The 15,717-nt window shown below is 32.2% G+C and overlaps 1 protein-coding gene across 1 annotated transcript in view; it reads right to left on the bottom strand.

Moving 5' to 3' along the window:
• The window catches only part of LOC139503433 (histone-lysine N-methyltransferase EZH2-like), a 30,708-nt gene extending 17,077 nt beyond the window's left edge, over positions 1–13,631 (bottom strand). The window contains exons 1-3 of the mRNA XM_071293213.1: positions 13,448–13,631; positions 4,305–4,503; positions 3,151–3,279 (exon numbers count right to left, since the gene is read on the bottom strand). Of these exons, the coding sequence (XP_071149314.1) occupies positions 3,151–3,279; positions 4,305–4,475 (300 nt within the window). The 5' untranslated portion in view covers positions 4,476–4,503; positions 13,448–13,631. The remainder of the gene's footprint in view (positions 1–3,150; positions 3,280–4,304; positions 4,504–13,447) is intronic.
• Between the last annotated feature and the right edge of the window lie 2,086 nt (positions 13,632–15,717).

Here is a 15,717-nt window from a genome sequence, read left to right as displayed (position 1 = left end):
TCCAAAAACTGCGGACTTTACACCCCTTTCTATGGTATACAGTAGAAACATAAAATAATCTTGAAAATTGTCAAATGGTCTTAAGCAATGAACAAAGTGTCCATGAAACCGAGACAGCAATGAAGCATAATATTATAAAAAAAAAAAAATAAAATAAAAAAAATCCCTACCTAGACCTACCATCCCTTCAAAATTTCAAGGGGGTGATTGGAAACACAACATTATTTTTTTAAGGCCTTAACATGCCTGAGTGTTTGTCTCTAGAGGTCATAATCACAACAATAAATCAATCTCGGAGAACACAACCAGAAAACTGACAAGTTAGCAAGGGGCCTGCTTGGACAATTTTATGTTAGGCAAAGAAACTGATACATACAAAGCAAAAGTATAAAACATGGACAGAAGAATTGATTACTGTAAACCAACTTATTTTCGCTGATACTTTTTTCGCGTTTTAACCTCCTTTCTTGACCACTTCGCGGCTATTTAATTTCGCGATTATCTGATTTACTTGATGAAGTTTATTAAGGAAAGATCAAAGATTGACATATTCACGACGATTTATTTTTCTACTCACGAAAGTTGCGAAAATAAATGGCTCGCGAAAATAAGTTGTTTTACAGTAATTGCTTGAAATAAATTGTTATGTTGACCAAGCTTCTTCTTCCTTTATAGTACAGGCCTCCCAAGGGACTATAATTGTACTGTTTTATGTAATGTTGGATGTGAGAACAACAAATGTGCAAGCATGTGGGAATAATCTACAGTGAAAAGGTGATTCTTTTAACTAACGTTAACCAGGTGCTCCGCAGGGCGCAGCTTTATACGACCGCAGAGGTCGAACCCTGAACAGTTGGGGCAAGTATGGACAAAACATTCAAGCATGATACAGCTCTGAATTTGGATTGTGATCAAATTTTTGATATTACATGGTTTTTTTTTACACAAAACAAATGCCAAGATTTTACAAATCAATTAAAGATTTCTTCTTCAAACTTTTTAAATCTAAAATTAAATAGTTGACACAGCATAGGTTTCTGACACAGAATGAATGTGGTCTAATGAACTTAAAAGGTTTTTTTTGCCTTTGAGCAAATCACTATGCTGTTGAATATTAATCCTCTCAAAAAAATGTTTGAAGAAATTTTCTTTTTATTTATGAAATCTGAAATGAGAAAAATTTAACCCCCCCCCCTTTTTTTCACATCCCCGTTTCCCTTTTTCAAAACTGATATCAATTCAAATTTCTAATGGAGTTTGCAACAATAACTACTCATTTAAATACATCATAAAATATTAAGATGTAAAAAAACTGCTTGTTATCACTGAATGGTAAAGATTATTTAAATTTATCAGTTGGTAGTAAAAAGTGTATATACATTGTATATTGTATATAACAAAGATTTAAGTTGATTCTGGACAAAGAAAGATAACTCCAATTAAAAAAAATTCTTGCTATTGCACAAATAGGATATTTCTTGCTTACTATTCTGGACAAAGAAAGATAACTCTAATTAAAAAAAAAATTGCTATTTCACAATATTGTGCAATTAGATATTTCTTGCCATTGCACAATACTGTGCAATTGAAAAGACTTGCTATTGCACAATACTTAATATAATAATTTTAGATCCTGATTTGGACCAACTTGAAAGCTGGGCCCATAATCAAAAATCTAAGTACATGTTTAGATTCAGCATATCAAAGAGGCCCAAGAATTCAATTTTTGTTAAAATCAAACTTAGTTTAATTTTGGACCCTTTGGACTTTAATGTAGAATTTGAAATTTGAAAACAGGACCAAAAATGAAGAATCTACATACACAGTTAGATTTGGCATATCAAAGAACCCCAAGGATTCAATTTTTGATGAAATCAAACAAAGTTTAATTTTGGACCCTTTGGACCTTAATGTAGACCAATTTGAAAACTGGACCAAAAAAACTTCAATAATCAAGAATCTAAGTACATTTTTAGATTCAACATATCAAAGAACCCAACCGATTCATTTTTTGTCAAAATCAAACTAAGTTTAATTTTGGACCCTTTGGACCTTAATGTAGACCAATTTGAAAACTGGACCAAAAGTTGAGAATCTACATATACAGTTAGATTCGGCATATCAAAGAACCCCAATTATTCAATTTTGATGAAATCAAACAAAGTTTAATTTTGGACCCTTTGGGCCCCTTTTTCCTAAACTGTTGGGACCAAAACTCCCAAAATCAATACCAACCTTCCTTTTATGGTCATAAGCCTTGTGTTTAAATTTCATAGATTTGTATTTACTTATACTAACATTATAGTGCGAAAACCAAGAAAAATGCTTATTTGGGTCCCTTTTTGGCCCCTAATTCCTAATCTGTTGGGTCCTAAACTCCCAAAATAAATACCAACCTTCCTTTTGTGGTCATAAACATTGTGTTTAAATTTCATAGATTTCCATTTACTTAACCTAAGGTTATTGTGCAAAAACCAAGAAAAATGCTTATTTGGGCCCTTTATTGGCCCCTTATTCCTAAACTATTGAAACCAAAACTCCCAAAATCAATCCCAATCTTTCTTTTGTGGTCATAAACCTTGTGTCAAAATTTCATAGATTTCTATTAACTTAAACTAAAGTTATGGTGCGAAAACCAAGAAAATGCTTATTTGGGCCCTTTTTGGCCCCTTATTCCTAAAATGTTGGGACCAAAACTCCCAAAATCAATACCAACCTTCCTTTTATGGTCATAAACCTTATGTTAAAATTTCATAGATTTCTATTCACTTTTACTAAAGTTAGAGTGCGAAAACTAAAAGTATTCGGACGCCGGACGACGACGACGACGACGACGACGACGCAGACGCCAACGTGATAGCAATATACGACGAAAATTTTTTCAAAATTTGCGGTCGTATAAAAACAAGGTTGAACATCTATCAAAACTGGACCACTTGCACACCCCTTTTGAATGATTGAAGGGTTGTGCAGCTTACTAGTTGTTGAGGCAGCTCATTCCAGATACAGTGGAGACAAACACCCCAAAGAACATGTATCAGGAATATGTATTTTGAATTGTTTTTCTCCTTCCTTTTATTTCGAACAAACCTTAAAAATTGTAAACTTTCAACAATTGTTCACAAACAAAATCAATTTTTAATCTTTCACCTTTCTTTTGATTGGTGCATCTACAACTGTTTCAGGTACCAGAACAGGTTGAACATTTTCTTTTTTAAACCAGTCATTAAACTCTTCCAAGTCTTTCTTCAAAATTTCTCTGTTTGCATCAAAAGCAGCCTAGAAAAGAAATTACATTTATATTGGAAGGTACCCAAAACTTCGACCAAAATAGGTTTGGAGCATTAAATTGTCATCAGATTTGGCCAAATAATAAATCTTTCAAAACATTTAATTTTAAATACACAATTTACTGGAATAAAATTATTGGATATATATAGCAGTTTGACAAATACTTATTTTGATCACTTTATTTTTGTTAAATAATAGTACATTTAATTTGTATGTGATTAAAACATTCAGCAATTGATTTTTAATGATTTAATTCCTGTAGGTGTTTTGTACCCCTTTAAGTTATCTTTTAGAAATGGTGGCTGTTACCTGTAATAGACTAATAATAGTATAGACTCAGTGCCTTTTAAAGCTGACTGTGCAGTATGGGCTTTGCTCATTGTTGAAGGCTGTACGGTGACCTGTAGTTGTTAATTTCTATATCAATGTCATCTGGTCTCTGGCGAGAGTTGTAGCATTGGCAATCAAACCACATCTTCTTTTTTTATAATATTGAGTCTTGAGTTTGAAAGGGTTTATTTGTGGTGGAAATTTAGTTTTGTGTTATCTCGATTTTTCTTTTTTTCTTTTTCTTTTTTGGCAGACTCTATTAAATCTTCCTTTAAAATTATATTTACAAAAGTTAATATATTTGCTGCTTATCTTATTTACAAAACTATCAAAATAAAACTCCTTTACTAAAATTTCCCATTTCCAATAATGTATAACAATTATAAATGTGTTGTCATGAACTTGATAATATTCATAAATTACGTTTGTACCTATTTACAAAATCCAAGTTGTTCCAAATAGTAAGGATTTTCTACCTAAAAATAGATATTTTTGCTGTATTGTTAGGAAACCTTTCTTTATTTTAAGACTGTTATTTGGCTGTTCAATTTTTTTTATTTGAGTATCACTGACAGCTGCTTTGAAGACAAAAAAGGCATCTTGTAACTAAATGAAAAGCCTGATATACATCTAATTCTATTTAATTTATATACAAGCAATACATGTAGCTAAAACTTGTTTACCGTAACTTCATCCGCTCTTTTGAAACGCTTCAGATTATGAATTCTAAGAAATTCAGACTTGACCCTTTTATTCCAGTCAATTTTTCTGGACTTTTTAAGTGGTTCTCTTGTAAGTGGTTTTTCTAACGTCTCTAGTTCTACTGGCTCAACTTTAATGTTTATATCCTCCATCCCTAGTGAACAAGCAGCATCAAATTGCCTAAAAAAAATAAGGATAAATAAAATAAATATGCAACAATAACCTTTGAAAGGTCATCTTTTTTTTGTACATTTGTACATGATATCATAGAACTCCAAGAATTCAATTTTTGATGAAATCAAATAATGTTCAATTTTAGACCCTTTAGACCTCAATGAGGACCAATTTGATAACCAGGCCTAAATATTAATAATCTAAAAACATGGTTAGATTCAGCATATTGAAGAACCTCACATATTCAATTTTTGTTGAAATCAAATTTAATTTTAGACCTGATTCGGACCAACTTGAGAACTGGGCCCATAATAAAAAATCTAAGTATATGTTTAGATTCAGCATATATATATATATAAGAAAAAGTTAAGTTAAGTCCGTATGCTGGTAACATATAAGAAAATTATTAAAAGATAAAAACGGTTTCAATGCATCACTTTTTTACTAGTACTTTCACTGCTTCCGCAGATCTTCAGGTAATGTGACTTGTATATAAATAAAACAATTGATTGACGTTAACAATAGTATGACGTTAACAAATACAAGGGAGACTACTAATGTCATTTTAAGACTTTAAAATGTTACGTTAAAATTAGAATATCATTTATCATTTAATCCCGGGTTGAGAATGTTTATGAATAATTCTTCCTTCTTCCTCCGGAGAAAATCATTTTGACGATTGACCATATACAATGGAAATATTTCAAATCGTCCATTAGAACCACGATGGAAATGGTCGTTTGCCCTGATGAGTGTTAAATCTTCATGGTTGGTTTGCTGTCTATGTAAAGTCATTCTAGTCCGCAGTTCATTTTTTGTCTCTCCATATACAGTCAAACCTGATTAAACCGGACCCTGAATAAACCGGATTCCTGTTCATTCCGGCCGAAAATAAAAGTCCCATATTTTTTCATACAAAGTCTTTTTTAAAATACCCTTTGTAAACCGGACCTTGTGTATTCCGAGGTCTAATTATGAAGTCCCAATACTCTTAATTACATTAATTATTACCTGTCAAAACCGGTTTGTCTAATAAATTTCAATGATCGATATGCAATTAAAACATAATCGATTATCAATTAGTCAGGTGTCAAACTGTGAACCTACATTTGTTGTAGTAGTGAGCTGTATTATTTATTAAAACATTATAAACAAGTAAACGAAAAAACACACCGAATATAATTTGGATTGAACTTACGTTTTAACTTGGATAAACAAATTAAAATCGCGGAGTAAGAAATTCACATCATGATTTCGAAATCATGGGTTCCCTGTTGTGAACCCCTAAACAAATGACCTTGATAATGAAAAATACCCGGATGACAACAATCAATGGATATTGTACACTGTACAACAACGTTTCGAAAGTGATGAAATTACGTTTGATAATATCTGGCTTTTTAAACGGCCATTCCAACATTTCAAATTATTGATCATGGGAATAAAACGAAACTCTCGTCTCACAATCCAAACAACGCGAGCATTATGATGCAAATGCAAACAATGAAAACGAAGTGAAAGTATTTTAATTTATCAGATATAATTTATGATCAGAGAAAACTTTTACATGCAAAATGTCGGACGTCTCAAGTCATGAACTTCCGGTCAAAACGGAAACCTGAATAAACCGGCTCACTGTCTAAACTGGCCCTTTTTCATAGTCCCGTAGCCGGCCGGTTTATACAGGTTTTACTGTATATATATATATCTAAGAACAATCTAAGAACCCTAAAAATTCATTTTTTGCTAAAATCAAACTAAGTTTAATTTTGGACTCATTGTACCTTAACCCTTTCACCGATTGCTGCCCAGACAGAAGCTACTCTGAGACGATGGCTTCCCTGACTACTATTATTCAAAAGGGAGATCTTCATAATAAATGTCAATAAAAACTTGTTTGTACTTATTTGTGTATTTATTTCATTCACTAACACCATGTTCACAGTTTTGTTCATGTTTTGATAATTTTTTCTTCATAAAATATTCAAATTTTCCAATTTTCAGCATAATTTGAGTGAACTTCTGAAAATTCTGCTTTTTAACCCCAAATCGTAATTTTTTAACCTAAAACGGCAAAATTTTAAAATTTTTTATGAGGCTGTACAAATTCCTCACATTGAACGATGTCCATTCCAAGTTTTTTGTACATAAAACGACGTTTTATGTCAAAAAAGTATACTAGTTTGGCTTCAATTCTTCCTTATTCTTTCAAAAAAATGTTCCCTCATTTCAAATTCTCGTAAATTCCGTGAATTTCCTCTGATTTTGACACGGTTTTCAACAAACGGAACCGCCATGTTTACACTTTCATCCGGGTATTCATCAAAGAAAGATAACTCATGTTTGCACTGTTTTGAGCGGGAAACATAAAAGAGGTATTCCGATCCCGGTAAAACGGGACTCATCGTCAGCTGTCTGAAGCGTGAATCCCGGTAAACCGGGACTCATCGGCGAAAGGGTTAAACATGTTAAAGTAAAACTATTTGAAAACAGGACCAAAATTAAGAATCTAAATACACGGTTAGCATGGTTAGATTTGGCATATCAAAGAACCCCAATAATTAATGGCTTGTGCGTTACAACATCGGTGGAAGGCGTCCAAGAAAAAAAATGAAATAGTCTTGCCAGATATGATAATTATTTGGACTAGCCTGCCTCATATTATATTCAATCAAAACATAGATATATATATAATATAGGAAAATTTGCCACCCCTCCTCCATCAGGTCAGGAATAACCACCAATTGGTGGATTATACCTCAATTGACGTATAATCCACCAATTGAGGTATATTGGTATAAACCAATTGAAGCATAATGCAAGTTTTTTGTAATTAAATGCTAGTGTGAGATAGGAGCATGATTTTGCAACTTGCAACCTATTTCATGACCCTAATTGAGTCCTCCCAAAGTTTCAGTTTTGTCAAAGCCTGCTGCATCTTTTGAGAATGCATCTGTACAACAATTCTTTTGTTGAAACATTTGTGCTATTGACCATGATTGACTTTTGATAATGAAAGTTAAGTATTAACAAAGAGCTCCATTCACCTGTGGAATTGTACTCATATTCACATGACTGCAGACAAAAATGATGTCTATTGACAGGTGATTACAGGTAAATTTGCCAATCAAGAATTGACAAGATAACAATAGAAGAAACTTCAAATACAATTATTGATTAAATGCAATATGTTACAATGTATGTTGTAAGGCAAAATATATATAGTGTCCTGGGAAATTGGGTCCACATGGACACTATTTCCTAGAATTTAGGTATTCAATAATGTCCATTGCCATGGATTATTGTCCCCTAAATGGACAGATTATCATAGCAATATCTATGAAATAGTGTCCACTTGACAATGTTGACTACAGAATGTTATAAAATAGAGGACATTATCAAATTCCACTATAATTATAAACAAATTATGTCATCCAAGGGAAGTAATACAATGGTCATCATAATGCTTTATTATGCTTGAATTTTAATAAAATAAGAAAGTTTAATTAGAAATTGAATAATATAAACAAAATAAAAAATGGATGGAAATTTACAACTTTATAAGTTATAAGAAATATCCTGATAATACAAATCGAAATAAAAGAAGAACTACAAGAAGGAAATGCGAAAAGTTTAAAATTAAATTTGAAGAACTGAATTACGTGTACTATGACAAGAAGGCAAAAGAAAATGTTGAAAAACAAGTGGTACACTGTGACAAGCTAGATGCTGTTTTATTCTTATGTCATGATGAAAGTGGATGCCATCTTGGTGTTAACAAGACAGTTAGTAAAATTACTTCTAAATATTACTTTCCAAACATTATAGAACATGTAAGTAAATAGTCCAGGAGGACAAAAATGTCCTGTAAAAAAATGTCCAGGTGGACATCTTATCACTGAAGTCAAGGATTTGTATAGTTAGAAGGATTGGAATCTCGCGGTTTATCGTAATCTCTTCCGCGGCGAGACTTCGCACTACTCGCCACTACTTCTTCATTTTGTACTCGTCACTTACGATATCGGAATGTAATTTTGGTACACATGTATTCGAGTTGTTTTCTTATTTTTGTCACGTATAGACAATATTGTTATGGTAACGGACTTTATTAATTCTTAAATGTAATTATTAATGATTACCACTCAATTTTCAATTGACAAAATAGGGTAATTTAAGTGTTTTATTTGATGGACATTGTAACGCAATGTGTATTACAGTGGACAATGTGTTTGTATGTAACTTCTGTAAATTTTTATTTTCAGTCAATTTCCAAAGAAATGAAAACAAAATCTCATTCTTGTAAATGATGTCATTATAGCTATTTTCAACTTCGGAAACTATCAATCTGTGGGAAACAGCTGCAAAACCATATTTGTGGCTAAAAAGAATTGACCACACATTTCAGGACGATTGACTGAATAATTTGCGTTTTATATACATGTCAGTGGCTGATCATTTTCATATGGTTGGGAAAAGTAATGTTAAAGAGGGGGCCCAGTGCTAAACCCTATCAAACTGCCTCAATCTGCATGTTACTCTTTATGTAGCTAGCCGGTTTCAACCATCATAACCATGATAAAGGCATTAAAGACATGTTACCCAGTGTGTACTGCGAGCAATGTTTTTAATTGTACTATTAAATAAATAACATTACATGATCTTACATCTTTAAATGAACTTTTCTTTCTTATCAGAGTACTTAACTCAATGTGTGCATGAATTAAATAGGACAATCTTATAGTGTCAGCTCTCTGTCATAATGGCCACTCATGTAGTCTATCATGAAATTATTCCTGGTTATGTATTATACATGTAGTAAAATACAGAAGTTAACTTGAAAAGAGCGACTTGTCATATATCAAAGAAGACTTCTTTCGTCTTTTTCTGACTGTACATAGGAGGTAAGTAACATCAGGTTACATCAAGAATTAAAATAAAAATCTTACTTTTCTGTAAGTAACTTTAATGCTTGCTAGGTCTTAACTGTGGCGACTAGATATTTATCAATAAATGTCTTTGTAAACATGACAAAAATGTTTAATGTCTAACAGTAGATACTTTTTTGTACAATTTTGGCTTGTGTTGACTTTATAGCGCACAATTACAAATATACATGTAAAACAATAACTTTTGTCTATCAAGATAAGAAATAAAGATCAATTGAATAATTGCTTAGACATCAACATCATTTGAACTTTGGTGAACTGAGCTGTCACATTCGATTGACAATCATACCACACCTCTAAACTTTTATGTCTTAACTTTAAATTTTGTATACACTAATTTTTTTTACATGTTTTTATGTATGGACTGTTGGTTTCATTCATATATTATACATGTAGACAACTAATTTTCAAAATCTTCATTTGATATTAGATGGATAGTTGTCTCATTTCAATCATATCCTATGCATGCTATGTGTCCTTGCTTATCTTACTACACATCCTCGTAGACATTAATCACACAGATTTATATATGAAAAACTGGATAAACAAAGTTGGTGACAAGAAAGAGAATAGTCAATATACCTTCAACACCAAGCAGATTAGGCAAATATTAAATGATTCTGGCATGTAAAGGAATTTAAAATATTGATAATTCTATGATTTATTTTTACGTTAAAGTATAGATATAATCTAGTTCAGCTGGTATCATGTGCACATGATTATCTATCAAGTCACTATCAAATTCCCCTACACACAAAGTGTAACTCTCCATGTTTTGCTAAAAGGGATTGAATGTTAATGATCCTATGAAATACTGTTGGTATATCTTTCCATAGCTGATATTCGGAGGAACGTTCTAGTCAATAGTCGCATTAAGTTGTACCAATACTCAAGTATTTCTATTTGAAGGCATGCCATATATGTCAGTCCACATGATTAGTGCATGAATGGTCAACTGCTTAAGACTCTTTTGGGGACTTTTCTTGTGCCTGGCCTTTTCTTCTTAACATTCACCAGTTTGGGCATTTTGGAAAATACTGGAAAAAAAATGTTTAATTATAATATAGTTACATGTGGCACTAACAATACTATAGCATATGGCTTAAATAATTCCAATATCAAATCTGTCTTTACAATAGTAATATTACCTCAAGATCTCTGCTTGAACAATTATATTTGCAAGATTTATGTTAGTTTTCTAATTTATGGGTTTATGTTACATATATGCCAGCTTGTGCAAGTTCAGGAATTATCTTCATGTAGCAATGTTTGTAATTTTTTTTTATATTTTAAATATTGTAGTATCATTTGATGTCGCAAGTTCTCGCAAACAAAAAAAATCATTCTTTAATTTAATGGTGCTTGCTTAACTACAAACCTATGTATATACACATTTACAAATCATAATGGGTAATGCAGGACCTAAATGAATCATTAATTATGTAGCACATTGTTATAACATGCATGTGGGTGTTTAAACGACAAATTGAAATTTTCATATTTTCACAATATTGAAATTAAACAATAAAAAAATATGGGAAAATTTAATATTGAGTGATTTAGGAAAAAAACTGGAACTATTTGTGTCTTTCTAAATATATATATATAAAATAACTGAATAATAGCCAACGATTTATAATCTTACGGGGCAATGGATCATAAAATTAAGATACAGTACACTACAAAATATAATAAATCACCAGTCTAAAAGGGTACAACATTTTTTTGCTTGACGGCTATTAAGCAGGAACAAGGTTCTCGCTAAGGATTTTTGAAGGTGAGTCCAGGGACTCGTTATTTTTAGCCATGATGAGTCCAACAGCAAGAAGAAAATATTTTGTTGCATTCTAATGTAATATTTTAGTCTTCATGGCCTAACAGAGCAATGAAATGACATTAAATTCAGATCACTTTTAAACTTTTGCTATAAAATGATGATATTTGTGTTAACTACATGTATGTTCATTTTATACAAAATATTTCAATTTTGATGCATCTGTGGACTCACCAGTTTTGGAAGTGGGGAGTCCAGACAAATTCCAAAAAAAGTTCAGGACTCATGGATTCGCCTTAGTGAGAACCCTGAGCAAGAAGACAACTTGCAAGGCTATTTTTCTTTTTTTCTTTGACTTCGTTGCAGGAAAACATCTTTTTAATGTATAATTTGAAGCCGTTGAAGGAAAAAAATAATGTAGCCTTGTATCAAATGTTTAACTTGAAATGCATGTGATACATGTATGTGGTATAAACAGATAGAGATGAAGGGAGTCCATAACAATACCATGCATAATAAAGCTGGGTGGAAATAATTTATAATGAAGACAAAAACAGCACTACCTATGCATAATTTAAGAAGATGAGCTGTGTTGATGTGTTAACGTCAGTAAAAAAAAGTACACTCTGACATGACCCATTCATTTGTACACAACGACAACGTGATTTACTAGGAAGGTCAGTTCCTAGCATTGGGATGAACATTTTAAAAACTTACCATCCATGCAACTATGGTGTTTTCTATGGAACATAGCTTGACGTTCAACTACTTCAAAACACATGGTTTAACGATTTCATTTCGGTTGAAGCAGAAAGGAAGTATCAGCTGATTATGACAACTGGATCCCCTCCCAATTTCGGCCTGGTAAATTGCGATTCATCTGAGAACCACATTGATTTTTCAAGACAGAAAAGTATCACAATTACCTAATTTAGCGATTTGAGCTTTCTTCTATACACTTTATCACTAATGTTTTACGTTTATAAACTAGTTTGAACATCAATCTAGGCCAATTGAAGAACTTTATTCATTTTTCCTAAGCCACCCCCATTTTCGCTCCAGAACGCCATTTTTGTTGTAATCAGCTCAAAGAAACGGAAAAATTAGGAAAATTAATACATCAATCACTACGAAATTTACTCAATACACGAACAAATCATATACCTTTCAGAAAATGTAAATTTTTTCACTCATCTTCGTATTTTGAGGAAGAAGTATAAAAAAAGAAAATGATGTTAGGACCGCCCAATAGGCGGGATAGGGTGAGGTCACTTCGGTCATTATGCAAATTCATTCTATGGAGCCGTGTACTTTTACTGCGATCGTAAAAGTTATTTATTTTGCCAGAACCATTTTAAACTTCTTATTTTTAGCATAAAATTTGATAAATATGGATTGTAATACTTACATATCGGGTGTCAGTTTGTTTAGGTGATGCAAATGTCAGCCATTAATCAGAGCTAGTTTATCATTTTCCAGATGCATCACGGGTAATCTCACAAAATCTTGCGTCGCATAAGATGTTATACTACAGTCTATGCAAAAGCTCACGAGATTCCAATCCTTCTAACTATACAAATCCTTGCTGAAGTATAGTATTTAATTATGTCCACTTTCAGGGACACTTTTTCATACCTGAGGACAGTTTTTCATAGAAAAATGTGTCCAGGACACATATAAATAAGTTAATATTGTCCCAAGACCCCGTATTTACTAGGAAATTATGTCCGGTGGACACTTTTTCATTGGGGACATTATTAAATCCTACAATGTTACACTACTAAACTATAGGAATGTTTAACAAGTTTTCATACCATAATATGGTTTTAAAAAAACAATGCTCCATTTTGGTGGAATAATTTGTTTTGAAAAACAAGGAATTATACACCAATTGGTCTATACCATTATATGTCAATTGGTGGATTAAACGTCAATTGAGGTATAATCCACCAATTGGTGGTTATTCCTGACCTGTCCATACTTCACGTGAAAACTCATTATAAATTATTTTCATCTACAACAAACAAGAAGTATTCTATACATCTTTAATGAGCATGGATTTATATAGGCTGAGTTGTTATCCAATCTTTTTGTTTAAATAATTCCGACAACAGTCAACAGTAAAATTTGGAAATTTTAAATTTCAAAATCATCACAACAAAGAAACTTCCATTATATCCTACTGGGATAAGTCATGTGTTTCTCATTTAAGATTGTTAAACAATTTTACCGTCTCTAAGGTTAATCTATTTCTGTTGGAGCTCTATAATATCGAAAACGATTAAAATACTATGTCGTTGTTGTTTGGTGTGTTTATGGCGCTAAATTTCTATTTCCTCCTTTCGGTTTTCTTTGGTTTTTACTATACGAATATTTTTAAGGGAAACTTGTTTCTACCTTCTTTGAATACGCCGTTTGAAATGGCTTCGGCGGTAACCAGACAATCCTGTCTATATAAACGTTAATTCTGTATATATATTATATATATTCCTAAAAATCAATTAATATTTTGATAATTCACAATTTCTCCAATCATTTAATACAATTTTTCATTTTTGATAATATAGTATCATTAATGAATTATAAGAACCAAGTGAGAAATATGACATTTGTCATAAATTCGACGTTTGATGTGTTTGCATGAGGTTTAATTTTGGCATTTGATTAGGGACTTTCTTGTTCAAATTTTTCCTCAGAGTTCGGTAAGTCGACGAGAAAAGAAAAATATTTAGTCGACATTAGTACACTAATGTTCAAATATCTAAAAGAGGGACGAAAGATACCAGGGACAGTCAAACTCATAAATTAAATCTAAAACAAACTGACAACGCCATGGCTAAAAATGAAAAAGACAAACAGACAAACAATAGTACACATGGCACAACATAGAAAACCAAAGAATAAACAACACGAACCCAACCAAAAACTAGGGGTGGTCTCAGGTGCTCCGGAAGGGTAAGCAGATCCTGCTCCACATGTGGCACCCCTCGTGTTGCTTATGTTATATCAAATCCGGTAAATAGTCCAATTCGGACTCAATATACAATAATCGTTTTTTCAGATTGAAAAAAAAACCCTAACGTAGAATGTAATGCACTAAATGATAAAAAAAAGAAGATGTGGTATGATTGCCAATGAGACAACTATCCACAAAAGACCAAAATGACACAAACATTAACAATTATAGGACACCGTACGGCCTTCAACAATGAACAAAGCCCATACCGCATATAGTCAGCTATAAAAGGCCCCGATAAGACAATGTAAAACAATTCAAGCGAGAAAACTAACGGCCTTATTTATGTAAAAAACTGAACGAAAAACAAATATGTAACACATAAACAAACGACAACCACTGAATTACAGGCTCCTGACTTGGGACAGACACATACATAAATAATGTGGCGGGGTTAAACATTTTAGCGGGATCCCAACCCTCCCCCTAACCTGGGACAGTGGTATAACAGTACAACATAAGAACGAACTATACAAATCAGTTGAAAAAGGCTTAACTCATCAGATAGACAAAAAATAAAAGTGGACGTGGCCGGGTGCTTATATATCCCGACACAAAAAGACACAATGAACAGATCTGAGAGTACTCGCAGTTATCTGACAGCTAGTTCAAAGCCATTAACAACTAATAAAAAAATCATGCCTCTAAGACTAAGCAATCAATCCGTACACATCCAACATTCAATGGATTTAGTGTAAAGACGTCATAAATAGCCAAAGAAAAACATGACCTTGTGCAATGCCAAGTTACAGGTATCGACAGATTGTAGATTTATGTTAATGTATATGTATATAACATACTAGTAATATTTAGTTAGCTTTTAATCTACTTATAACAAAGTAAATTTTCATACCAATAAAACAATATTCAATGATCTTATCACAGTGTTGAATAGGTAACCTTTAAGAATAAGTTTATTTAAAGGAGCAACAAGTTTACATGGATCATTTCTAATTTCCGGGCACCGTTAACAACATTTCCGTTAAAATGAGGATGTGCTATCCCATTTGAAATAAGTTTTCTACAGGTACAACCAAACTTCAAAACCAAATCTTTATATCTATGGAAAAATTTAGTAAAGGTTTTAAGTAATTATGGTAACGATATCCCTGGTTTAATATAGCCCTTATTACTGCTCTTGGTACCTTTTTTATCAACCAAAAAATTGAAAACATTTTATGTCGTATGTTCTTATTTTCGATTGATTAATTCTTGATTAGAAGACTTAAAGTTGACACATGTGACTTCACCAGTACTTGACATGGACGGATGCACATGCAGAATTGTGATGGTAAGTGAATTATTAATTAAGGATAATAATATATTTTGTAGAATTCGTTATACTTATCTATCTATATAGATATTGTCAACAGACTCTGAGATCTGTCGTCATTATACATTTATAAAATAAAATCACGGTGATTCACATTCATGAAAGGGAAGGGGATTGTAGTTACGACGTAAGGAACATATCCGATATCATT

This window comes from Mytilus edulis, chromosome 14, assembly GCF_963676685.1.
Source record: "Mytilus edulis chromosome 14, xbMytEdul2.2, whole genome shotgun sequence".
Taxonomy (NCBI): domain Eukaryota; kingdom Metazoa; phylum Mollusca; class Bivalvia; order Mytilida; family Mytilidae; genus Mytilus; species Mytilus edulis.
Note: the sequence above shows the minus strand (reverse complement) of the source record. Positions and strands in the feature narration are given on the sequence as shown.